This window comes from Marmota monax, unplaced genomic scaffold, assembly GCF_021218885.2.
Source record: "Marmota monax isolate L192 unplaced genomic scaffold, Marmota_monax_Labrador192_F-V1.1 WCK01_AAM20220418_F8-fsc00319, whole genome shotgun sequence".
Lineage (NCBI taxonomy): Eukaryota > Metazoa > Chordata > Mammalia > Rodentia > Sciuridae > Marmota > Marmota monax.
In genome coordinates, this window is record NW_026692103.1 from 312,709 (window position 1) to 338,031 (window position 25,323).

A 25,323-nucleotide genomic window follows, 5' to 3' on the forward strand; every position below is an offset into this window, starting at 1 on the left:
GCTCTGGCCTTCAGGTGTTCCCTCAGCCTCCTAAGGTGATCCTAGGAATTTGGTCTATTCAGCCAACAGCTATCTTAAATTGCTACACAGATAATTGTCTGACATTTAGAAATGTCCACAAAAGGCCATATTCTCTTTGGAAACATGGCCTCTCTTCCATCTGCTCAGGGTATCATTCCCTTTTCACTGAGGAGGCCCTTTGCACCAGGCATAGCCGTTTGTTTTGAATGGAGTAGGATTCAGAAAAATAATCTGGTTAAAAGGGCAGGAGTGGGAAACCTGGCTCCACAGGATGGCATGACTGTTTTGCTTTGAGTAGATTCCTTGAATAACAGGTAGAGCCCCCTCCCCCTTTCTAAAATGTAAGTAGTAAGACCATTTCAAAAATAAATATAATGGCTTGGATTACCTGCTGTTCTGAATTATATGTTCACTTTTAATGTGATAAGTTGATTCCATACTATTCTCGAGTTGTTTTTTTTCTTTCTTCCTGTTGTGTATGATGAAATTTCTCCGGAAAAAAAAAAAAAAAAGACCATTGTTTTAGAATGTCTCCTGAGAATTGTTTAGGTACTAAAAGAGAAATTTTATTTCTAGCTTACATTTGTGTCAAAGAATCAGTTCACTGAGCATGAAAATCTGTTTCAGATTTTAGCATCTATATAAATCATATATTTATTTTCAAAAGAGTGATAGCATGCCCTGCTATGTTTCATAAGACGTATAAGCTATAAGCTATTGCTCAGGTTTTAGATTCCATAAGGCCATGAATGTTTGCAGTCAGTTGCAGTGCTTTTTGAAAGTCTCCAGTTGCCCAGAACTCACATTCCTGAGCCTGTGTGCTTTTACTTCTGTTCCTCACCCTTCCCTGCTCTGCATCTAGGGGGGTTGCCTCTTTTTTGTAGGCTGTGCTTACCAAGCTCATACATTAGTTGATGTCCAGCAGATAGGGAGGCAGAGATGCAGGGGATGTGTCTCTTCCCCAAAACCTCACTCCACAGTTCCAGTTTCCCCTGGTGATCCTGGGTTCTGATTGAACCATCTCCTCCCTCTGACCCTTTCGCCTTAGTGTACTAATGGCTCTCTGCTGTAGTTGATCTCTGGGGCTCCTCACTGGTCAGTGTGTTCGCTTAACTCTTCCATTGCCTTTGTGATCAGTTTTTTTCTCCTTAAGTGTGGGGTGTTTGTTTGTTTGCAGTATTGGGGATCAAACCCAGGGCCTTGTGCTTGATAGATAAAACACTCTGCCACTGAGCTACATCCCCAGCCTGTACTAAAGTGTTTTTTGTTTCCTGGCTAGACACTGACTAATAGATCCAACATTGTAACAAGTTAGAATAGTTCAAAAGGTACTCATCTCTCAGAGATATTCAAATAGTTCAAAAACCTTACTTCAGCTTATAACACCTGGGAAGATAGATACCTGACCTACAATGCCACTAATGATATGTAGTCTTAAATGTGGGTCTTAAATGTGTACAGATGTGTTGACATAAAACAAGAAAAAATAGACCCGATACCATGTAATAACACATTTATGTAGCATTATGCCAAACTGCTAGGATACATAATATGTGCCCAATTTTTGGGACCTGGGCAAATTCTAGATTCTTCCTCATAGTTAGCACTCAGGGTTATATAAAATGTTTGCAGTGAGAATTGTGTACTTGATCACAGCATGGCTGTTTAGAAATGTGTGCATGATGAGTATGTGAAGGAGACCCTCACAAGATGTCCAGCTCACATAGCTTATAGTTCTTCTCAGTGTTTTTCAAGTCTGGGATCAAAAAAAACTGTTCCATTGTGACTCTCAGTAAAGTTAATGCCAACAGGGAGGGCATGAGGCTCTTCTCCAAGAGAGCGAGTACTTTTCTTCCATGAACTGCTCCGGTAGCAGATACTGAGTAAAGAATAGAAGAGTGTTTTAAGAAACAGAAAAAGGAGAAGAGAAGCTAATGACCTAAAGTTTTCTCTGGGACTGGTTTAGATCATCTTAATTGGCTTGTTCTTATTCCATGGCTAAATGTTGGTTTATTTGTCTTTAGGTTTTGTACAGTGTTAGAGTACTGTGAGGGAAATGATCTAGACTTCTACCTGAAACAGCACAAATTAATGTCGGAGAAAGAGGCCCGATCCATTATCATGCAAATTGTGAATGCTTTAAAGTACCTAAATGAAATAAAACCTCCCATCATACACTATGACCTCAAACCAGGTATGTCTAACTTTTAGGAGACAGTATTGGTGACTTTTCAGTCTTCCAATTGACCTTTACTTTTTTAAAATATTATTTTAGTTGCAGATAAGCAAGATTTGAGAAAGAACTGTTCTGACAAGTTAGTTTTGCTTTTTCTCTCGTCACTCACACTACATAGTGGTTCCTCTGCTCCAAGTCTTATTTTGATAAGTGCCTCCAAAATGACTTATTTTGCACATGTGCCTTCCATTTCATTAAATTTTGAGAATTTTTCACCTTTTCGTAGATTATCACATAATTTTGATAGTCATCAACAAAGAATATAGGACACATAGGCTTCTTATCTCTCTCTTTTTTTGTACTGGGATTAAATCTAAGGGTTGCTTAACCATTGAGCCACATTTTCCCAGCCCTTTTCACCATTTATTTATTTATTCGTTTGTTTATTTGTTTGTTTGTTTATTGTGTGCCAGGGATTGAACTCAGGGGCACTCCACCGCTGAACTGCATCCCCAGCCCTATTTTTGTATTTTATTTAGAGACAGGGTCTCACTGAATTAGTTGCTTAGCGCCTCGCTAAATTGCTGAGGCTGGCTTTGAACTTGCGATCCTCTTAAGCCGCTGAGATTACAGGTGTGCACCACTATACCCAGTTGTTTTTATATTTTATTTTGAGACAGGGTCTCACTAAGTTGCTTAAGGCCTTGCTAAGTTGCTGAGGCTGGCTTTGAACTTTGAATCTGCCTATCTTAACCTTCTGAGCTGCTGGGGTTGTATGAGTGCAGCACTGCACCCAGCTTTATCTCTATTTTTTTTGTTATCTTCAGCTATTTCTTAAGAATCTACATGTGTTCCATGTAGACAGCTCTAACCAATTCAGTTGGGAGCATTAAGAAGATGGTTCCCATTTACCTCCCAGTGTGGAAAAATGATTAATATTGTTTTACTCTTCTGATAGGTACACATTAAATCTCACTATTTACTATTTTTTTAATGTGCTAAAAAGAGTCAGGTGACTTAAAAATTAATTATAATAAAATGATTTTTAAAAACAACGGCTACTCTGTGACTAGGTTTTCCATCTGTGAATTCAATGCACTTTACTGCCATATGACCTGTAGGTGGTGCTGTGATGTTAGCTACCATTCCTATGTATATATTTTTTTAACACACACACACACACACCCATTCTAAACAGGGTAGAGATTTCACTAAAGTTCAAATGAAGTTTTCCCATCATTATGACCAACTGTACAAGTGATATTTTACTTTGGCAACTTATTTCTGTTTCCAGTGCTCATAGTAGTAATTTTGGCACATTAAGCAGATAATGCTTGGGAAACAGAACTTTTCAGTAGACATCAAGGATTCTCCTGTAGCATCGAGAGTTAGATAGCTTTATTCTGAAGATTTATATGGTTGCATGAATTTGAGTCCAGTTCTTCTCTTTTTGTCTGTTATTACTTTGGATTTTCCTCTTAAGTCTCTGCTTATTCATGAAGATTTTTATCTTTTTAGGTAATATTCTTTTAGTAAATGGTACAGCATGTGGAGAGATAAAAATTACAGATTTTGGTCTTTCCAAGATCATGGATGACGATAGCTACAATTCAGTGGATGGCATGGAGCTAACGTCACAAGGTGCTGGTACTTATTGGTAGGTATTCAGGAGGCCTGGCAAGTTGGCTGGTGGAAATGTGTCTCTGCCATACAGAAGCCTTGGTAATTAACAATTTTCATATACTGTGTACTAAGGCAGAAATAATGTAACTGTCTTTTCAGCAGTTTGACCTTTTATATTAATTGTCTTACTTTTTCTTTCCTCTCTTGAAAACCCTTGAGAGCTTATGTGTGGCCAGGTCTTAGAGATGTATGTTTTCTCCACAGGGCTGACCTTACAAGTCAGTAGAGAGTGAGGTTGTTCATGTGGTATATAAAAAGAATGGGTCCAAATTATTTTCGGTACAAATGGAGGTCTCTCTCTTCATGGGTTAATGGGATGAGGGATTTGTTTCTAGAGTTACCTGAGGATGATGGACTATCAAGAATTAAGGAGTTGTGAAGATCAGGATGGAAAAAAACCACAGCATCCCATGAAATCTATACAGGAACAAGTGAACACAGTTTACCAGAAGTTTATCCATATCTGTTAACCATGTTCTACAAAGTTGTGAGACACATTTCTTCTCACCATTTACTATCACCTGTCTTTCCCCAATTACCCTACTTCAGCTAGTTTTGCTATAACCTCTTCTATTCCTGCCTACTATTACTTTTTCCCCTTGCTATTACCTGTGGCCGAGGCATTTAACTTTGTAACTGTAAAAGTAAGTTAACAAAGCTTTCCTTTCCCTTCAAGGTGGTTATACAAAGCCATATATTGGCATCTGTGATTTTGAACCTGGAAGGGCTCCTTAGCACTAAGGAAGGCGTAACATGCTCTTGTATCCCTTCGTCAGGGGTCACTTATATTTGGGACTAGAGGCAGTAGGCCTTAGCAGAATACTGACTAGGAATGAAAGGCTTGACAAGGAAGCAGACAGGGATGAGGGCCATGCCATTCACTATGCACAGAGTGAGGCTGTTAATACCCAGTGCACCACACAGTACTCTCCATTGCTCCTTGTGCTTGTGGAAATGGTGCTTATAGTAAAGAGTCAGTCTCTAAATTAAAACTCTGAAATTTGAGGTTTAAAATAGAAGCTGCACTTACAATGTTTATTCAATATGATAATTATTGTGGGTTAGTGTCCCTGTCACTAACTGGGGATGCAAAAATATCTATTGTTGGAAATTCCGGAAAGAGTTTTATACCTCAACTATATAAATTTGCTAGAACTTAGATTTGGGCTTTATGTTTGACAGCTCATTCTTTTTAAAAGGTGCATTTTTTTTCGTGTTTAAAATAGTGATCTTATTGCTACATAATGCTTTATTTACTTAGTTATAAAAAAAATTAGCAATTGGAATTTAAATAAATATCATATGAAGGCCAGGGGATGTAGCTCAGTGGCAGAGGGCTTAACATCACATGCATGAGGCCCTGGGTTCAATCCCCAATACCACCCCCCAAAAAAAGAAAAGTTTTGCTTCAAAGTTATCTGTTATATGGGGGTTCATGGGAAAGGGTGTGTATGAACAAAGATTGGCCACATGGTGATGCTTATTAAAGCTGGAGAATGGTTATTTTGAGGTTTATTTTACTGTTCTTTTTTTTTTTAATACTTCTGTTTTATTTATTTACTTTTATGTGGTGCTGAGGATCGAACCCAGGGCCTCACACGTGTTAGGCGAGCACTGTATCATTGAGCCACAACCCCAGCCCTACTGTTCTTTTTACTTTAGATTATGTTTGAAGATTTTCATAATGCATATAAGAAAGGGGGCTTCTGAAAAAATTAAATTTTATAGATTTTTCTGAAGGTTTGAGTCTCTGTGTTAGTGAAAATATTATCATAATCACCATCCCTCCATGTCATCCTCTTAACATGACCCAGAGAGCTACAAATATACTGGAAGGATATAATATTCTGAGTGACTATTTGCAGTTTTTAGTTGTTCCAGAATTCTTCTACATTGACTACTTCTTTAAAATAGTGAATCATAGACTATGCCGTGAACATCATTTCTCTGTAAGAAAATTTTTATTGTGATAGAAATACAGCTGTATGTGTGTATTTTAACACAGTTTAGTGTAGCATTATAGAACGGTCTTTAGTTTTCCTCCCAAACTCCTTGACAGGAAATGAGGATCTTTATTTTCAGTATTATTTGGGTAAAGAACTAGTTTGTTTCTTCATTTATAGATGGAGAAACTGAGACCTAAAAAGTGATTTACCAGACTTGTACTGTCAAGTACAAGTGTCATTTATATTCTGAAAATCTAGCCAAATTATTGTGCTGTCTTTGGATAAGCTTACCAACCCCTGATCTTCCCTACCACCTCTACCAAAAGTTAAAAACACATTAAATTGATCATTTTAGAATCAAGCTTATGTTTTTCCTTTATCCAAGATCATATTTAAGTTTTGTATATTAAAGAATCAAGACTGTGAAAGCTTGGATCTGGGGAGTTTTTTGTGACAGTTGGAAGAGCTGGGTTTTTAAATTTTTTTTCCCTGTATTTTTTATTTCTTTGATTTTTTTTTCCTTCTTTAAGTTCTGGATGGATCGATATTTCATTTTTCAGTGTGGGTTTTGGTGTTTTTTTTTGGGGGGGGGACTTTACTTCATAGGTATGTTATTAATGCCACAAATTGGAAACTGTTTCTGTTTTGTTGTGATGCATGTCTGTGTTGCCCAGGCTGGTCTCAAATTCCCAAGCTCAAACCATCCTCCTGCCTCAGCTCCCCAACCCCCCAACCCCCCCCCCCCCAAAAAAAAAGCCTGGAACTACAGAAGCACCTCATTGTGCCCAGCTGGTTATTTATTTGTTTTGTTTTTTGTGGTGCCCCAGGGCCTCCTGTATGCTAAGCATGCACTCTATTACTGGGCTACACCCCCAGGCCTCAGCACATTTTGGCTAAAAGTTTTCATTGTGAAATATCTAGTCAAAGGCCCTAATTGTTCAAAAATATTTTGTTAAGAAAAATAAGATAAGTGAACAAACTTCTTTTAAAGAAAAAAAAATGCTGTGTACAGCAGCACAAGTCTATATTCCCAGCTGCTCACGAGGTTGAGGCAGGAGAATTGCTTGATACCAGTAGTTCAAGTACAAGTTGAACTACCTCACAAAACAAATGAACAGACAGACAAAAAAGAAAAGAGAGAAAGCCTTTCATTTGAACTAAACTTAACAAAGATGGAAAATAGGAGAAGGAACATCTGCCTCTCGCCTTTTATGGTCCCCTTAAGCTCTAAGTTTAGATTTTTATCCCAGGTGTACAGTGAGGGTCCAAAATAAGAGTTTTTCATAGAGTGGGTTTTGCCAGCACAAAATCAACAGAAATTGATCTGTTTTCTTCAGAATTTTACCTTCTAGTTGTGCCAAAGCTAAGACTCCAGGTGTATTTGTTTGGTTTCCTGAATGCCCAGAAGCACTTAACTTTCCATACCTTACAATTTGGTGTAGTCAGCTGTCCTCTGTTTCTTTAGAGACCATTGGTGGGGAGGGAAGGAATTTAGGTGAGAAACAGGTTGTGCTAACAAGTTTGTTTGGCTTTTGCTGCACTATTTGCCAGTAAACCCCAATCCTCCTTAAAGTAGGAAATATAAAATCTTTTGATAATTTGAACTTTAATATCTTTTGATTTATTTATTTATTTTGTTGTTAATGGACATTTATTTATTTGCAGTGCTGAGAATCAAATCCAGTGCCTCACACATGCTAGGCAAGTGCTCCACCACTGAGCTACAACCCCAGCTCTATTTTTGCTTTTGTTTTTGCTGGTAGTATAATGGATTGAACCTAGGACCTTATTCATACAATGCAAGAGCTGTAAATAGGAGCAGTGGTCTAGCCCTTTTTTATTATATTTTGAGACAGGGTCTTGCTAAGTTGCCCCATCTGGCCTCGAAATTGTGATTCTCCTGCCTCAACCTCCCAAGGAGGTGGCATGCGCCTTCACACCAACTTACCCTTGATTTTTTATGTTAGAGTTAATTCTAGTCAACATTTCACAAAAAGGCTACCTTAAGAAGGCAGAATAGAGCCAGGTGCAGTGGCACATGCCTGTAATCCCAGTGACTTCGGAGGCTGAGGCAGGAGGATCATAAGTTCAAAGCCATCCTCAGCAACTAAGTGAGGCCCTAAACAAATCAGTGAGACTCTGTCTTTAAATAAAAAGTAAAAAAGGGCTGGAAATGTGGCTTAGTGGCTAAGCACCCCAGGGTTCAATCTCTGGTTCCACCAAAAAAAAAAAAAAAAAGGACAGACTACCCGCTCCATACCCCACAGAGCTCTATAATGAGACCTGAATTAACTTGACTTTTAAAACCATCTGTTAATTTTTCAGGGCATGGTGGCACACCATGTGGACACTTGTTAGTCCCAGCAATTTGGGAAACTGAAACTGGAAGACCATAAGTTCAAGGCCAGTCTGGACAACTGAGTGAGATCCTCATCAACTAAGTGTGACCCTATTTCAAAATTAAAAAATAAGCTGGGGATATAGCTCAGTGGTAAAGCACCCCTGGGTTCAGTCCCCAGTACAAAAAAACAAAAAACCGGCACTAATTTTTAAGGACTGGCAGTAATCTTAGTGGAAGCCATGGTTTTAATCCCCAGTATTAAAAAAAAAAAAAAGCAAAAACCATTTATTGATGTTAGAGACATCTTTAGTCAATGAAAGAAAACCATTTCTAGTTATATTTTAATGTTTGTTGATAAAGTGATTGTAAAAGGAAAGTCTTTTCTTTTGTCCCCACCCCATTAAAAAATCTGTTGGGGCTGGGGTTGAAGCTCAGTGGTGTAGAGCTTGTCTAGCATGTGAGAGGCAGTGGGTTTGATTCTTAGCACCACATATAAATAAATAAAATAAAAGTCTATCAACAACTTAAAAAAAAAAAACCTGTGAGGATTAAATAAAGGTTTATGTAGCCCAGTGGTGGAGTGCTTGCCTAGCATGGGCAAGACCCTGGGTTCACTCCCTAGTACCACAAAAACAACAACAACAACAACAAAAAAGCATGTTGAATGACACTTGGATTAGGCATAGCTCCAGGAAAGGAGACTGCAGACTAGGGAGAATATTTTCCTCTTTCTGTAAAAAGAGAAATGTATTTTAATGCCTATATGGGCATTGCCACCTTCCTAAATCTTTTCATTGACTCTCATACTTTTCTAAGTTGATTTTAAATCCAGATATTGCAATTATCAATAAGACCTTTTATTTTGCCTTTTTATAGTTGTCTTAGATTTATATATTTATTTTCTAAGAATTTTTATTTCTCTTTTCTCCCAGGTATTTACCGCCAGAGTGTTTTGTGGTTGGGAAGGAACCACCAAAGATTTCAAATAAAGTTGATGTCTGGTCAGTGGGTGTGATCTTCTACCAGTGTCTATATGGAAGAAAGGTAAGGAAGAAGGGTGAGATAGCAGCTTGACTTGCTTCCTGGGTGGCATATATACATTGTACCTTGGTGTGGATTTGCTCTTGGAGTTAATCATTGGGTTATACTAAATGGAATCTCAAAAGTAACGGTTCAAAGAAAATACAGACTTACTAATAAAAGCTTTATGCATAAGCACAAATTCTCAAGTACAGGGTATCTAATGAATTCTGCTGGGCCATTGAAAACATGCAGTTTTGCTGTTCTCAATTAGATCCAGAACATGTTTTGATTCTCATAATATGTGAAGGGGTTTAACATGAAGTAGTTTATAGTGAATAGTCAAGATCATTCTCAAGGGGCCTAAGAACTAAGATTCAGAAAATCCCTAGACTTTATTTTTAATGTTAATGAAAGTGTGCTTTACATTTTATACTAGGGAGGTGGTGTCAGAAAGTATCCCTTGCCTCTTGTCTCTGATTGAGGTAATGTTATTTAAACAAATAATAACCCAGGTAGTAAACTACATCTAATGAATTTTCACATTTGTTTTTCCCTTGTAAGTTTAACTTATAAAGGGATCCAGTTATGTATATATATTCCTATTTTAATCTTCAGTTTTGTGTGTCTCAGTGATTCCATTAGGCTATGGGTGTAAGCCAGATGGGAGCCCTGAAATACCTGTAATATCTTAACATTTTGATTAGACTCCCCATACCAAGCTCTTAATCAGATGACTCCTTCCCATTTAACTTTTCCTTGGTCTTTCTCTTACCTCTCCGAATCATGGAGACTATTCAGGGAAACTAGTAGGGTTTAATTATTATTTATACTCTCTGATAATGTTGAATTGGCTGTTGATGGTAGTGGTATAGGTCATGTAGAAAGAATCGTTTAAGGTCTTTTGGTAGAAAGATGGTAGAGATGACAGTAAGCTTGAACTTATTTAAAGAGTTTATCAGGAAATGTCAATTTGGGGACAGATACCAGCACTAAGTGGCCCCAGTCCTTTTTTGTTCCCACTCTCTCCTTAGCACTTCTACTCTTTTACTTCCTTTTTTATACTTTTTTCTCTGCATCTTAGGTTAGCCAGTGGTAGGCACATGTGTGTAGTGCTTAGGACCACAGGTGTCATTCAGAGTACAACAGGTTGCTGGTTCCTGCTCTGTATCTTCCCCTTTTTTATTGTGAACAAAGCTTGAGATAGGAAATGCTGCTGCTGGTTCCTGCTCTGCCTTGTTTGACCTAATCCTTAAGCTGTGAGCCCTTTCCTCTTATCTGTGAAAGGAGCAAAATGGAAAAAATCATCTCCAGAATCCCTTCCAGCCATGGTAGGGGAAATGTCTTCCCCTCTCTCTTCCCTGTGGTACTGAATTGTATTCTCTTTAATTTTAATCAGAGACCTACCCTTATTTGCTTGTTTGCGTTGTTTTTCATATGACAGCCCTTTGGCCATAACCAGTCCCAACAAGACATTCTACAGGAGAATACTATTCTTAAAGCTACTGAAGTGCAGTTCCCACCAAAGCCAGTAGTAACACCTGAAGCAAAGGTAAGTTTAATCCATCAGCTAACAGAAGTGACTGCTTTGCTTTCTTTTATTTCTTTGGGTAGTAGTGGATATGTAATTATTTGATTTGAAAATCAGTTATTAAAAACATTAGGAAAGGCATGAGTTAAATATTCCTAAAAATAAGGGAAGAATATTGCTTATACTCTGCCCATCTCATCTCTAAGTCCAGTGAAAGGAATGTTGGTAGGTGGGTTTTTAATCCACAAAGGCTCCCTAGAGTCAGGGCAGAGAAAGGAGAGCAATTCGATGGTGATGTACCAGGCTTTGAGGGCAATAGAAAGGATTCCCAGCCTCATTCCTATTTAAGGACTATCAATTTTGGGAGTTAAGTCCCATGTGGGAAAAATGATATGAGTACTAAGGCATTGGGGTTAAACAGCAGTGAGTAGTAAACAGTAAAGTCTATACCAGTTGGTGAACGTGTATCTAAACCTTCACGGTGGCCAAGGAAACATGGAATGGAGGTGGTGAAAGAAAATTAAAATAATCAGTCTTGCAAACCAAGATTTCATTAGCTGTTCATATACTTGATCTCTTCTTATGTATTATCCAAAGCTACTTAAGGTCAGTGGTGGTCAGCTCTGTTGGATGCCATGGTCATTCAGAACTTTAAAGTCAAAGCAAATAGTATAAGTCTAATTCTTTTTACGAATGTTTGTCTTGCTGTTTCCTCATGGCACACCTATGTGAAGTAGATTAGAAAGGAGTCTCTTTTCTAAGTGTTCTAGCTGATGTATTACATCAGCTTTTCCATGTATTACATGGAAAGAGGGAATATCTTTAGCAGTTGTTTATAATTCCTGACAGGATGACTTCTTGCCCCCATCATTTGGGCTTAAACACTCCATAACCAGTAAATTAAATCTGCAAGGGAGTGCTGTGTGTAGTGATGTACACCTGTAATCCCAGTGGCTCTGGAGGCTGAGGCAGAAGGATAGGAAAAAAAAAATTTAAAAACTGGGGATGTAGCTCATTGGTAAAGTGCCTCTGGAGTCGATCCCCAGTGTGCTCCCTTCCCTCCCCCACCAACCACCCCCCCCCCAAAAAAAAAAAAAATCTGCAAGGAAGGAGTTCCTTAACATTGCTAAGGCACATGCAGGGTTTCTAACTCCTGGGAGAGGACTAGAGAGACCTTCAGTGGTGAAGCCTGCCCTAATTTTGATGTCAGCACTGGACTCAACAGCTATATGACTTTGGGCTAGTTTACTTAAACTTTCTGAGTTGTTTTGCTTTACCCATGAAACAGAAATGCTTTCAGGTAATTGTGAGGTTCAAAAGGACTGAATCACTTGCCATTCAGTACCTTCTGCAGTTGCTCTTAGTTGATGACCATGCCCCATCTGCTATCTAGGGTAACACTGAGGAACAGGTTGCCTAAAAGATGTTTAATTTTCATCTGTCAGATCTCTGAAGACCCATTTCTTCATTTTGACCATTTTGTCAAATTTTAGTATTCATTCAATAAATAGATGAACAAATGTTCTTGACTTTAGAGTAAATTGAATGGACCTGCTATAAAGAATACGGAAATATCTGAGTTTTTCCGCTAATTGCCTCCTATCTGGCCTCTTCCTCCTTCTACATAAGTATTTCTCCAACCCCTACCCTCTTTTCTCCCTCTCCTCCCACAGCAAATATTTATTGAGTGCCTATTAGTCATTGGACAGTGTTGTAGGTAGTGGAGATGGAATTGTGAAAATGTGGCAATAAACTATACAGATGAGTTTCCTGTCCTTAAGAAACTTATATTCCAATAGGAGAGACAATAAAAAGTAATTGGATACATATTAGATGGTTATAAATGTTATAAAGAAAATAAATTAGAGTAAGCGGTAGGGGAGAGGGTTCGCTAGGGAGGTGGGAACCCCTTTTTTGATGGCATGGTTGGGGATGGCCGCGATGATGAATGGACATTTCAGGCAGTGTCTTGAGCCATTGATGTGAAGATGGGAGCCATGCGTAGATCTGTGGGGGAAGCATTCTTGAGAGAAGCAAGCACAGCTCACGTGTGAGAATGAGCTCACAGGTCCACCACTTATGCAGAACAGAGGAGAGAATGGTAGAAAGGCTCTGGGCCATTGTGAAACATGGTGGAAGGAGGCGAGGGGTGTAATTAGGACAACTGTGTGATCCAGTTGCAGTTTTAAGAGCATACACTGGCAGCTATGTAGAAAGAAAATTAAAGATAGAAGAAGTAGGGCTGGGGATATGGTGTGGCTCAGTTGTTGAACTCAGGATGAGTGCCTCTGAGTTCAGTCCCATAAATAAATAAATAAATAAATAACATTTATTTAAAAAAGAAGAAGTAGTAGTAGTAGTAGTAGTAGTAGTAGTAGTAGTAGTAGTTTATTTTGCCAGTGTCTGACCCAACCCTGTTAAACTTTTTGCATGTGTGTATGTGTGGCAGGAGTGTGTACTGGGCACTGAACCCAGGGGTTCTCTACTACTAAGCAACATGCCCAGCCCTTTTCATTTTGAATCAGGGTTTCATTAAATTGCTGAGGCTAGCCTGGAATTTGTGGTCTTCTCTTCTTGCCTCAGCTTCCCACGTAAACTGGGATTATAACTGTGTGCTACTGCATCCAGCAGAAAGGTTCTCTTTTAAAGACCAAGTGTTGTTATATTCATTTCTGTGAATTTGTTTTTATCTTCCAAATCTTCAATCAAGTAAGTAAGTATCTTTGATTTTTTGAAAGCCCAAATTTGGCATTGTGTGATTTTTGTTTTTCTTGGGGTTTTTTTTTTGGGGGGGGGTTGGTACTGTGGATAGAACCCAGGGATGCTTTACCATTGCACTACATCCCCAGGCTGCCCTCTATGTTTCTTTTTCTTTTTTTTTTTTTTTTGAGACAGGGTCTTGCTAAGTCACTAAGGCTGGCCTCCAACTTTTGATCCTCCTGCCTCAGCCTCTGGGTTGCTACAATTACAGGTCTGCACCACTGCACCTGGTGGCATTGTACTTTTGTTAATTAAACTTGGAAAAAATAGAAAATCATTTATTTTGCATTACACATTTTGTTGTAAATAAACTTAGGTTTTTTGGGCAGTGTTAGGTTCCCAGCAGAATTGAGCAGAAAATACATAGTACACATATACTACCTGCCCCTCCCCTAGAACCTCCCATATCAACATCAGATATCAGAGTAGTACATTTGTTATTATTGGTGACCCTACATTGGCACATCATTTTCACCCTACTGTAAAGTATAGGCTTTTGGTGATAATGATGCTTTAGACTTTTCAAAATGATTCATTTATTTAAAATAGTTGCATTATAAAACTGAGTAAATAGAACTGGAAGAAATAGAATAGGAAGAAAGCAAGAGGAAAATAATGGTATATAGGTCAATGATAAGAATTATAGAAGTAAGACTACATAGCCTTTCATACCTAGTAGAAAGAAAACCGCCATGTTGGTAATAAATTCGAATTCCTTGTCAAACTTCCTCACTGTTTTTGTGTCTGTAGTACCTTTGGAGATATAGTCCTATTCAGTTTTCCCTATAATGCTTAGATAGTGCCTCATCATTTGCTTAATGACCTTTCACGGGAAGATAGGGTATGTAGGGAAAGCATTTCAGAGCCACTGGGCATGTTGCTCGGTAGTAGAACACCCCTAGGTTCAGTGCCCAGTACACTCCAGCTGCACATGCACATATTGTGTTGTCAATCATTGTCAATCTCTTTTCACTGCATTGGTGGTAGTATAAGCTTAGAATTTCCACTTCCTTGGAAATTCACATGAGACTGTGGTTTGTTGATGCAAGACTGTGAAGTTAGACTTTTCCCATCCAAACCAACACTTTTTGGTTGGTCTAGTGCTTTACAGGCAGGAGTACTTATAGAGGCCCTTCTGTAGCGGGAGGGAGTGGAGAATATTGCAACAGAGGGGTGCCCTTTCCTTATCTTCCCTGGGTCTGCCTGATGGCTTCCAGGAAAGGCCTTAAGCCCCTTCTCTTTATGAGATGTCTGCTTCGGGCCCTGGCAGTAGATCCAGAGCCTCTAGTTCCCTCCGGGGTGCTGGGATTGTCTGCTACAACCTTCTACAAGAAACTTTCCTTTGCAGGCTTTTATCCGGCGATGCTTGGCCTACCGAAAGGAGGACCGCATCGATGTTCAGCAGCTGGCCTGTGACCCCTACTTGCTGCCTCATATCCGAAAGTCGGTCTCCACAAGTAGCCCTGCTGGAGCTGCTATTGCATCAACCTCTGGGGCGTCCAATAACAGTTCTTCAAATTGAGACCGACTCCAATGCCACAAACTGTTAACACACAGAGTGGACAAACAGCATTCAGCAGCGGGTTTGGAACTTAGCGAATCCGAATGGATCTCATGAAACCTGTACCAGGTGCTTTTATTTTCTTGCTTTTTTCCCATCCATAGAGCATGACAGCATCGATTCTCATTGAGGAGAAACCTTGGGCAGCTCTGGCCAGGCCTCATAGGAAAAGGCCCCGCCCAAGGTTCTGGCGTCAACGGCCACTGTGTGTGGCTGCTCTGAGTGAGGAAAAAATTCAAAAGAAAAACTGGTTCCATGTACTGTGAACTTGAAAATATGCAGACTCAGGGGGGTCCCTGATGCAATGCTTCAGATGAAGAATGTGGACTTGAAAATACAGACTGGGCTAGTCCAGTGTCTATATTTAAACTTGTTCTTTTCTTTTAATAAAGTTTAGGTAACATCTCCTGAAAAGCTTGTAGCACAAAGGCTCAGCTGGGGATGGTGTTTGACTTCGGAGGAAAAAAGTTGCTATTGCCCGTTAAAGGCACTAGAGTTAGTGTTTTATCCCTAAATAATTTCAATTTTTAAAAAACATGCAGCTTCCCTCCCCCTTTTTTATTTTTGAAAGGATGCATTTGGTCATAAAGTGAAACCCGTATTAGCAAGTACGTGGCAATGTTCATTCCAGTCAGATGCAGCTTTCTCTTCCGTCTGGTCTCCTGCTTGCAATTGCTTCTCTCGTCTCAGTTGGGAAAGAAGGGAGTGGGAGTACTGAGATGCGCGGGTTTTTGCCATTGGACAAAGAATGAGGTTAGAAGACTGCAGCTTGGAGTCTCTAGGTTTTCAACTATTTCTTCACAATTTGAACACTTGACGGTTGTCCCTTTTAATTTATTTGAAGTGCTATTTTTTTAAATAAAGGTTCATCTGTCCATGCAGTCCTCCTGGATTCTCTGAATGTAGTAACTATCGAAACTGTTCCAAAGGTAGGCAGAAAACAGGCTGGAAAGCCAAAAACTCAAGGGATCAGTAGTTCCTACCTACAGTCTTTGTGTGCTTGCTAAATGGTGTACATTTCTTGTTACCACATTATTAAAACTTGATCGGCACATAAGCTTTCTTCTGTTAGATCTTTTGGCAGGAAACAACCTTCTCCCAGTATTCTAAATTTGGTGGGTGTGTGCTGGTGTGTGTGTCTATGTGTGCATGTACACACACACTTTGTCTAACTCACTTTAATAGATATATTAAGTGAAATTTTTTTTAAAAAATCAGCTCAAGGAAAATAGGTATTTCAACTATGAATGTTCTTTTGGAACTAATTTTTAAAAACATTTGGTTGTTTCTGAGACATGTGATTAACTGAAGATGGAGCTGAAATGGGAGACATGTGGCCCCACAGTGCCCTTGAAACAGCAGAGCCCTCGGCAGGAGAGGGAAGGAGTCCAGAGCCTGAACATGTGGTAGCCAGCTTGGAATGTTACTGACAGATGTGGCAAGAGGGCTCAGCCAGAAGTATTTAAAGATGTAGCATTCAGGCCTGCTTGTTTTCTGGGCAGGAAGGGAGTCAGGAAGGGCAGAGCTCTCAAATTGCTCATGATTCTAGAGTTTCTTTTACACGTGAAAAATGTCACTGATGACATGTTTTCTAGGACTGTTGTCTGTTTTGTGGACCTGTCCCACTTTCCTCAGTATCAAGCCATCTTAAGAGAAGGTGGAACATTCCAAACTGAATGGGTAGGTGTTATATGGAACGCAGAAGGAAAGAAGTCATCCCCAGAGGCCTTGGTGTTCCCTCAGCTTTTTAAAAACTATTTTATTGAAATAAAATGTTGATATTTATACACACATGCCTGTGTGTGTGTGTGTGTGTGCTTTTCTCTTTGATTTTCTTTTGTGCCACTGAGCCCTGCCCCCCCCCCTTTTTTTTTTTTTAACCACTGCCTTCAAGTTGCTAAGCAGAGAGCAGCAGGTTGATTGAACAGAGTGGTCTTCACATATGAAGAGATGAAGAGACAAATGAAGTTGAGACCATATTAAACCAACTAAAACCAGTTTAGTTCTGTGCTTTTTCCCCTTTCCTCTTTATAGTGATCTTGCAGTTTCATTTTTGTTTGTTTGTTTGTTTTTGGTACCAGGGGCACTTAACCACTGAGCCATATCTCCAGCCCTTTTTAGTATTTTATTTAGAGACAGGTTCTTGCTGAGTTGCTTAGGGCCTCACGAAATTGCCAAGGCTGATCTTGAACTCACGATCCTCCTGAGCCTCTGGGATTACAGGTATGCACCACTGTGCCTGGCTGCAATTTAGTTTTTCAATTTTTAAAGTTAAAATAAAAAGTTCATCTTTATGCCTTTTCTCTAATTTCTTGTCTCCTTTTATCTCATGGGCTGATCAGTGAAGCTCAGCATTCTGAAGAAGGCACCATCTCCCCTTTCTTTGACTGGGTGTAGGGCCTAGTTGGGCTTTGCCAAGTCAGAGCAAGACATCTTTTCCACTGTGTGGGCCAGCCCCGAAGAGCACACAGAGCACTTACCTTTCCTGGTCTTGGAAGGAGCCAGTGAAATCACTAAGTGGGGTTCTCCATGACAGACTTTGTTGCAGTGGGTTTCACCTTCTCTGAGGATAACCCCTATTCCCACAATGTTGATTCACTTTACACGGTGATACAAAAATGTTTATTAATTTGTAATTAAACCCAACTAGACTGTTTTGGCCTTTCCCAGTTGGGGGTAAGGAGAGGAAGGATATTAAAGTTTTAAGGAGAAAATTTCCTAGCCTCTTGATTTTCCTCTATTTCTCCAACTTCCAAACAAAGCCCTTACCATCAAGGGTGTTAGATGAGGGGTTCCTGGCAGGCAGCAGAGCAGAGCCCCTTGGACATTGTAGGCACAGTGGGAATGTATTGATTCATGTGACACATTTTGTGCCTCCAATGTACGAAGAACTAGGCTTGTATGGTGGGATCCAGCAGTGAACAGGATAGGGATGGGCCAGCTAGTGGCTCAGATCCAGGAGTGGGCACCCAGGCCTACCCAGGAAGAGATGAAGTGTGGGAGAACGAGGGGAGGAATTTGGGCCCTTCCATTGGGGGATGGACAGCATTGAGAGGGGAATCCCCAGAAGAGCTGCATGCACCCCACTTCTGTGGCTGTCCTGGCATACCAGCTGTCTTTTGGAGGTGTGTCCCCCTCCTGCTGTCTAGTCTTTCTTCCAGCTAAGATTAGCCATGAAGGAGCTCTTACATTTCTTAATTGAGAAAATAGCGCTCTTTAAACATAGTTATCTCTTAGAATCCTAGAGCTAGAAGCAAGCATTGACTTCTTCCAAGAAGGCAAAGTTTACAACTAGCTGGGCCCATCTTAGTGTTTTCTTTCTGAGCATCTTTCCTGCCCTCCCTTACTTCATCACTCACATTGCCCAAGCCATCTGTTTTCCTTCCTTAAGATAGAATTACTCAAAGGTTAAGAGTCTGAACTTTAAAATTATTGTTTGGGTTCAGATCCCACCTCTGCAAACTTGAGGGATATCTCCTCACTCTGGAGCAGAGTAAGGAGTAATGATAAGATAGGTAAAAGAGCCTGGCACATAAGAGGGGGGAAAAAAATGTGATCTAAAGAGGATCGCAAGTTCAAGCCCAGCCTCAGCGACTTAGTAAGACCTTGTCTTAAAATAAAATATTAGAAGAGGCCAGGATGTTACTCAGTGGTTAAGTGCCTCTGGGTTCAATCTCCCGTATTTAAAACACACACGTACACACATACACACGACCAAGTGCAAGAGTTAGTTAATCCTGGAACCCCCCAGGTTCATGGGTTTTTGAGGTTCAGAACCTCCTACCCACCAGTGTGTCAGATGATACTTTGACCTGGGATAGGTAATTCAGACTTCCAGAAATGGCTCCTCCAACTTGAGATCCAACATGAATCTCTTCCTAGGTTAGTGGGTCTCCTCTTAACCTAGCTCCAAGACTGCTTCAGGCTGAGTCTGGGAGAAGTATCCTTTAGGTAAGTGGTTCTCAGAATGACCAGCAGCATCAGCTCTACCAGGAAGCTTGTTAGAAGTGCAGTCTCAGGCCCCCACCCCACCCACTGATGAGGAACTAGAGGCCCTGCCAGCCTCACACTTCACATCTCCACCCAGTACATATTCCACAGAATAGAACTTCACTCACAGGCAAACACTGTGACAGCTAGTTACGGGGCTTAGCTTTCTGGTGTCACCTCCAGTGATGATAATGCAGGCTCACTTTTGGGAACACATCTAGGGATGGTCTAGGTGGGGTCACCAGACCCCAAATTCTTTTTTAACCAAATTCATGCCCTTTAGCATGCTAGGCAAGTGCTCTACTACTGAATTACACCCCCAGCCCTCGGGCCTCTTCTGAACTCACCCATTTGGAAGTCAGAGATGAGACCCTTTGTTGTCAGATATTGGCTGTCATGGTGGGGACCAACATTGAGAGCCTCTCATACAGGCATCTGACAATACACTCAAGAACCATTCCCTCCTTTGTGCAAAGATTCTTACCCTGGGCCTTCTCTTAAAATACACAATAACTCAGTATTGGGATCTAACTGCTTCTGAACCTAAGCGGCAGCCTGGAAGTGGGGGGGGGGGTGTCCTGTGTGTAAGGAGAACCTGGGGCTGGCCTGCCCAAGTTCTTTGGAGGAGTCGGGAGGAGAGAGTAATGGAGAGCTTGCAGGGAGGATAGGAGAGATGAAGAGGAAGTGGCTGCTAGTGAGCTTTGTGGGTGGGTTGGAGGAACCTGCCAGAGGCTGGGAAAACAGGCCGGCCTGGGAGCAGGTCTGAGACCTCTTGGGGGCAGGGAATACAAGAGTGCTATTGTGCTGGAGGAGCCCAGCAGGGGCCCAAGTCTGGCTAGAGTCAGTGAAGGATGTGTGTGTGAGTGAGGCTCTGGGCAGGAGACCCCATGGTGTGAGGGTCCGAGGGCAGCTGGCTGGCTGACTTGGCCCCACCCCATTGGCCCTGGGTCAGGCCTCCTGGGTGTGGTGGGAAGTGTCCAGCCAGAGGACTCTGCAAATCTCAGCCCTGTTAGCCTCATGGAGAAGCCAGCAATGGTGGCCTCCTGTACAACTCAAGCAACTTAAGCTTGAGGAGGGGCAAAGGAAAGGGATTCAGCCTTCTGCTTTGCAAAGAAATTTCTTAGCTCTGTTGCTTCTTAGCCTAGGCATAGGCAAGGTAGAAGTATCTCACTGATTTTACAACCAGGAAACGGGCCCAGGGGGATTGGTGACAGTCAGTGGGTAGAGCTGCAGTGACTGGGAAGGGGACTGCAGGTTGAAAATTTTGTCAAGTGGATTCTCTTGAGTGCAATCTTTGGGGAGAGATGGCTGTGAATGAAGGTGGCTCTTGGATTGCCAGCAAAGTTCTAGTTCTGCCCTAATTAGGCCAATCCTAATCCAATCATATTTTGCCCTAATCCTGTCACTGGTCTCTCCTCTCCCTCCTGGCTAGTAGCCGTTGGAAGTCTACTTTTAGGACCAGCCAGTCTGGACAGTATCCCTGTCCCTGCAGTGCAGGCTGTAACTGAATTTAGATGAGAAAATGGGGGTGTGGCTTCATAGAACGTTAGTGCTGAAAGTTCCCCAAGATCATCTGCTTCTGTAGTCTATAGTTAGGAAGGCACAATCCTGCCCTGCCTGTAGAAAATATATCTTCTGCTCCTAAGTGTCCCGATTGGATAAGCAGGAATAGGTCAAGGTTGCCCAAGCCTCACCTGCCATCCTATGGTTACAGTGAGCCTTGGGCCTGGCTGAAGGACTCCAGGCAGTATGGCCTGCTGAAGTGTCTGTGAAGGGCAAGTAGAGCCCTCTGTGGGTGAGTGAGGGACCCTGGAGGTGACACAAGGAAATGGGGTGGTGTGTTAGATGCAGTGCTTTGGACAGGGACTCAGCAGGAATAGCTGGGGGGAAAGGTGGCTGGTCCTCAATAGCAGTGTTCTTCAGATTTGTTGAATGGCAGCAACTCCATGATATACTTTACATCTCCACCCAGTACATATTCCACAGAATAGAACTTCACTCACATGCAATGCACTATGACATTTATGCTGGTCACCACCCTCTAGAAAGCTGGAAAACATTGCAGAGTTTCCAAGGTGCCCCATCTACTATTTGCTGTTCCACTGGGGGCTGGGAAAAGTTTGGCCAGCCTCTCGGGCTGGGTTGGGGATGGTGGGTCAGCTGGATGCAGCCACCTGGCTCTTTTTGGTCCAGGGCTCTACTCTGCCAGAGGCCTAGGGAAGTCTGGCTCTATTCCTGCAAAACCACCCTTTGCTTTTATATCCTCTGGGCCACTGTTGCTGGGCCCAGTCTTGCTTCAGAGGTACAAGTACTGAGTCTTGAGCAAATCCCACCCCATCCGTCCTTCCTGAGCTGGAGAGATGGAGGCAGGGGACAGGCAGCAGCAAGGACAGCATCTGAAAGAAGGAAGGAGGTACAGAAGTTACCAGCCCAGCCAGAGCTGTGGCCAAAGGAAGCCCAGACTCCTGGCTCAGCCCCATCCCCAGCACAGGAACAGGCTCCAGAGGCACTGCAGCTCCAGATTGGAGAGGCCCTTACAGAGCAGAGTGATATAGTGTCCTTCACCTCCACTCGCACTCACTGGATAGGGCAATAGAAAATTCTGGGACTACATCCCACTCTACTGTAGCTCATTCTTCGCTCAACTCTGTGGTCCCCTCCGTTCCTTGCTATAGTGCCTCAGGCCAACTTTGCCCCTCTCGCTCCCAAGCAGAGACCAGAGCCAGTGATTATCTAAGAGACATTGGTTTTGTGGCCCCTGCTGAAGCCTGGGCTCCCAGTCCTTGAGCCCTCTTGATCTGAGCTTAACTCCAGGGCCCTGCTGACAACATTCCTGTGGCTCCTCTAAGTGGGATTTCATGACCCATGTTCTTGGGAATCAGAGTCTGGACTCCTAGACCCCCTTTTTCCTGGAAGGCACTGTGAGATAACCATCTGCAGCCCCTGGGGGAAAAAAGCCAGAGTTGGGAGTCACTTTAAAAGTGTGTTCTTCAAATACAGGCCTTGTGTTGAAAGTGAGTGGACTACATTCAGAGGCCCTCCTGAGATGGAGAAGCCCTTCTAGGTGTCACCCATAAGAGGGAAAAGGGTGGGATCTAAGGAGAGTGGGCAGAGTTTTCTTCTCAAGTTCGATTTGTGGCCATAATGGGGTAGTCCAGTCAAGAGAAGACAGACCAACCACAAAACTCCACAGTGATGTGGAGGTGGGGGAAACAGACTTTCCCAAGGCTGCACAACCTGGAGCAGGCAGAGCCAAACTTGGATATTTGGGGCCATGTGAATCCTGAGTCTGCCGCCTTCTGGTGGAGCATGTGGCTTGCCTGAGTAGAGCCCCATGGGCTTTCATTTGTGATACCGTAGCCAGGGAGCTGGTAGAAAGGGTCATACCCCTTTCTCTAGTTGCCTCAGGCAGGAGCTGCCAAGTCTGTCTTCACAGCCTCCCACCCTGCCTGACCACCCAGCTGCCTTCTTCCTCCCTACTTGTGCTCCCTTTTCCTCAGCTTGTGTTGTAGGCCTGGCCTGGAAGGGTGCTCTGCTCTCCCGGGTGCCCTCCAGTGGCAGAAGCTGCTAAGCCCCAGAACCAGAAAAGAGGACACTCATGCCAAGGAACCTACTAAGCACAGTGAGTACCCATACCCAAATGCATTCCTCAGAGGTTCCTGAGGCTCAGAAGGGAAGTGACTTGTTCAAGGATGTGTGGCTAAGTGAATGGCAGAACAGGAACTCAGTGTGGTCTGGACTTCACTGCCCCAACTTGACCTGTTTGTGAATGTGAGGTTTTTGTTTTGTTTTGTTTAGCAAAGCACAGTGAGCATGAAGATGCTTCTGCCTGGATTCATTTACACTTCAAGATACCATTTTTGCCCACAGTTAAACACGTGAGATGTTGGGACAGTGAGGAGAGGTTGTATTGTTCTTGGGACACCCAGTGTCCCAATCCTGATAAATCTGACCCATGCACATCTCAAAGGCAGTGGGGAGGGGGCAGGGAGAGGCAGGCTAGATGAAGGGACAGGATTTGAAGGGAAGTGCCCTGATGTCCAAATTGCAAAGGAAGGCAGAAAACAAGGTTGCCCATTTACAAATAAGAATTATGAGCTTGGAAAGAGCTGAAGCAACTTGCTAACAGTAAAGAGCTAAAGTAATTGTCACAAGGTGGGTAAATGGAACTCAGATTCTTAACTTGAGTCTGACTCCAAGTCTGCACTCCTTTTACTAAACTTAATGAAATCACAGACACACCACCCTGCCCGCTCGCCCCAGGGCCTGTGGAAAGCCATTTCTCAGTATTGATTCCACTATAGCAAGTATCATCTTGGCAAAAATCCCCTGCAACCAGTCAGAAACCTCACTAAGACCCAAGCATCTGGCCTGATGCCTGGTACCTCATAAGCCCTCAGTAAAGAGCATTCAGCTGAGCTTTCATGGGAGTAGGGGTGGGGGTGGGGGGCACGGGCACAGAGGATTCTAGCCTTTCTTGAAAACAGATAGGGACCTGGGTGCTGGGTTCCTCGAAATCCCCAGCTCTCACAACACACAAGGCTCCTGCAAACTGTGGCCATGTTCTGTTGACAACCAAGCCTGCCTAGGAGCTTTAAGAAGTAGGGAACTGGGCTGGCTTCTCCACAGAATTGCCCAGATGTGGCCCTGCTCTGCCTTGCGAGCTCAAGATCAAAGGCAGATGGTGGCAGGAGTCGAGTGCTCAGATAGATGATGAGCAGTGAGGAACGCTGGTGCGCTGGAACAGGAAGTGCCCCCTTCCGCAGAGACTGGAACAGGGCCTCAGTGGCTTGAACTGACCTCTGTCCTGGCCCATGCAGTGCTCGTTCATGCTTCTCAGCCCTTGAGCAGAATCTTCTCTGCCTGGAATATGGCAAAAATTTCATCTACTTTTCCTTACCAAATGGAGCTGATAGGGCTGCGGCTGTGCCTGCCCATCTGTGTCTCCCGGCAGCTGGCACAGGGGAGCAGCACACGCTCAGTGACTGTGGGGGACAGGAACAAGCCCACCTCTTGCTGGACACATAGTGGACCGCGTGCTGGCAAGTGGTGGATTCTCTGGAGCCACATCACAGTCCGGTGATGTCAGGGAGTTGGCTTCTGCCCTGTCAGTGGGCGAATGCCAAAACCTATTCAGGCTGGTCAAGAAGGGGGGATCCAGCCCCATTCCAGAAATATCCTGAGTTTGCGCTCTTCAGACAGGGAGAGGGTGGCTCAGCTGAAGATGGCAAATCCTCAAATCTCTTGCAGATACAGGGCTGGTAGAGGAAAGACCAAGAGGAGGATCTTGGAGGCAGCCCCAGCACAGCCATTCGCGTGCAGGGCCCTGGGGGTCACAGGACATGCCACACCAAGAAGACACATCCCAAGGGGCATTGAAGAAGCAGTTTTCAGAAGGCCACCTGGCCTTGACAGGGCTGCCCAAGCTAGCCGTGTAGCCATGGAATGACAAGGGTTTTTTGGTGTGCCTGCCCACTGTCTTTCAGGGCCAGAGTGTAGCTAGTGGCTCCTTTCCAAGACACTGTAGGGGGCTTTGGTGGGTGCAGCTTTGGGGGCATGCAATCACTGAACTGATTATTTGCCAAGAAAATCAGCTGGCACAGATGGGAGGAGCTAAGTGATGGGGAAGATTACCCGAGGCTGGAGAAAAAAAGAAAAGCCCAACTTGTTTGTTCCAAAAAAGTACCACGGTGGACAGCCCAGGAAAACAATAAAATTTATATTACAGTTTCATAGTGTATTTATTTGATTACTTGGAGTGGGAGAACGTGAGTCTCCTTTGCATTTAGGATCTCCATCCAAATGTCTCAGTCCTGTTCTTAGCCCAGGGATCACTGGCGATTTTTCTAGGGTTGCTCAGGGAATACGAGTAGACCTGGGGCTGGCCTCCAGCCCCTGACTCCCAATCCAGTGCTCTGCGCTGCAGCGGCCTGTTGCGTAATACTGAATAACTGGATTGTCTTCCCAGTTTATGAAATTTCCATTTGGTCCTTTGCTACCGGCCAGTTGGTGGGAGTGATGCCGGTCTTTTGGGACATCAAGTGGACAGATTTTCTCCAGGTTTCTGGATGCGGCTCCAACCAGCAAAGGCGCTACATTCCTATATAACACAGGGGTCACATAAATGCTAAAACAGGACGGGCAATAACTGTTGGCTTTCGGACTTAACTGGGGCCCTGACTTCCCCTCCCCCATTCTTCGCCCCGGTGGCGGGACCCAGGGCTCCGCCCCTTCTCCAGACCGGGGGAGGGGTCCTCCTAGGCAAAGAAGCAGCGGATGCTTGGCTGCTAGAAA

At 42.9% G+C, this 25,323-nt stretch overlaps 1 protein-coding gene across 6 annotated transcripts in view; it reads left to right on the forward strand.

Moving 5' to 3' along the window:
* The window catches only part of Tlk2 (tousled like kinase 2), a 167,353-nt gene extending 151,433 nt beyond the window's left edge, over positions 1 to 15,920 (forward strand). For all 6 annotated transcript variants that reach the window (XM_058584899.1, XM_058584889.1, XM_058584891.1 and 3 more), the window contains 5 exons: positions 2,046 to 2,215; positions 3,716 to 3,854; positions 9,100 to 9,211; positions 10,632 to 10,739; positions 14,827 to 15,920. In XM_058584899.1, the coding sequence (XP_058440882.1) occupies positions 2,046 to 2,215; positions 3,716 to 3,854; positions 9,100 to 9,211; positions 10,632 to 10,739; positions 14,827 to 15,000 (703 nt within the window). In that variant the 3' untranslated portion in view covers positions 15,001 to 15,920. The remainder of the gene's footprint in view (positions 1 to 2,045; positions 2,216 to 3,715; positions 3,855 to 9,099; positions 9,212 to 10,631; positions 10,740 to 14,826) is intronic.
* Positions 15,921 to 25,323: the final 9,403 nt, after the last annotated feature.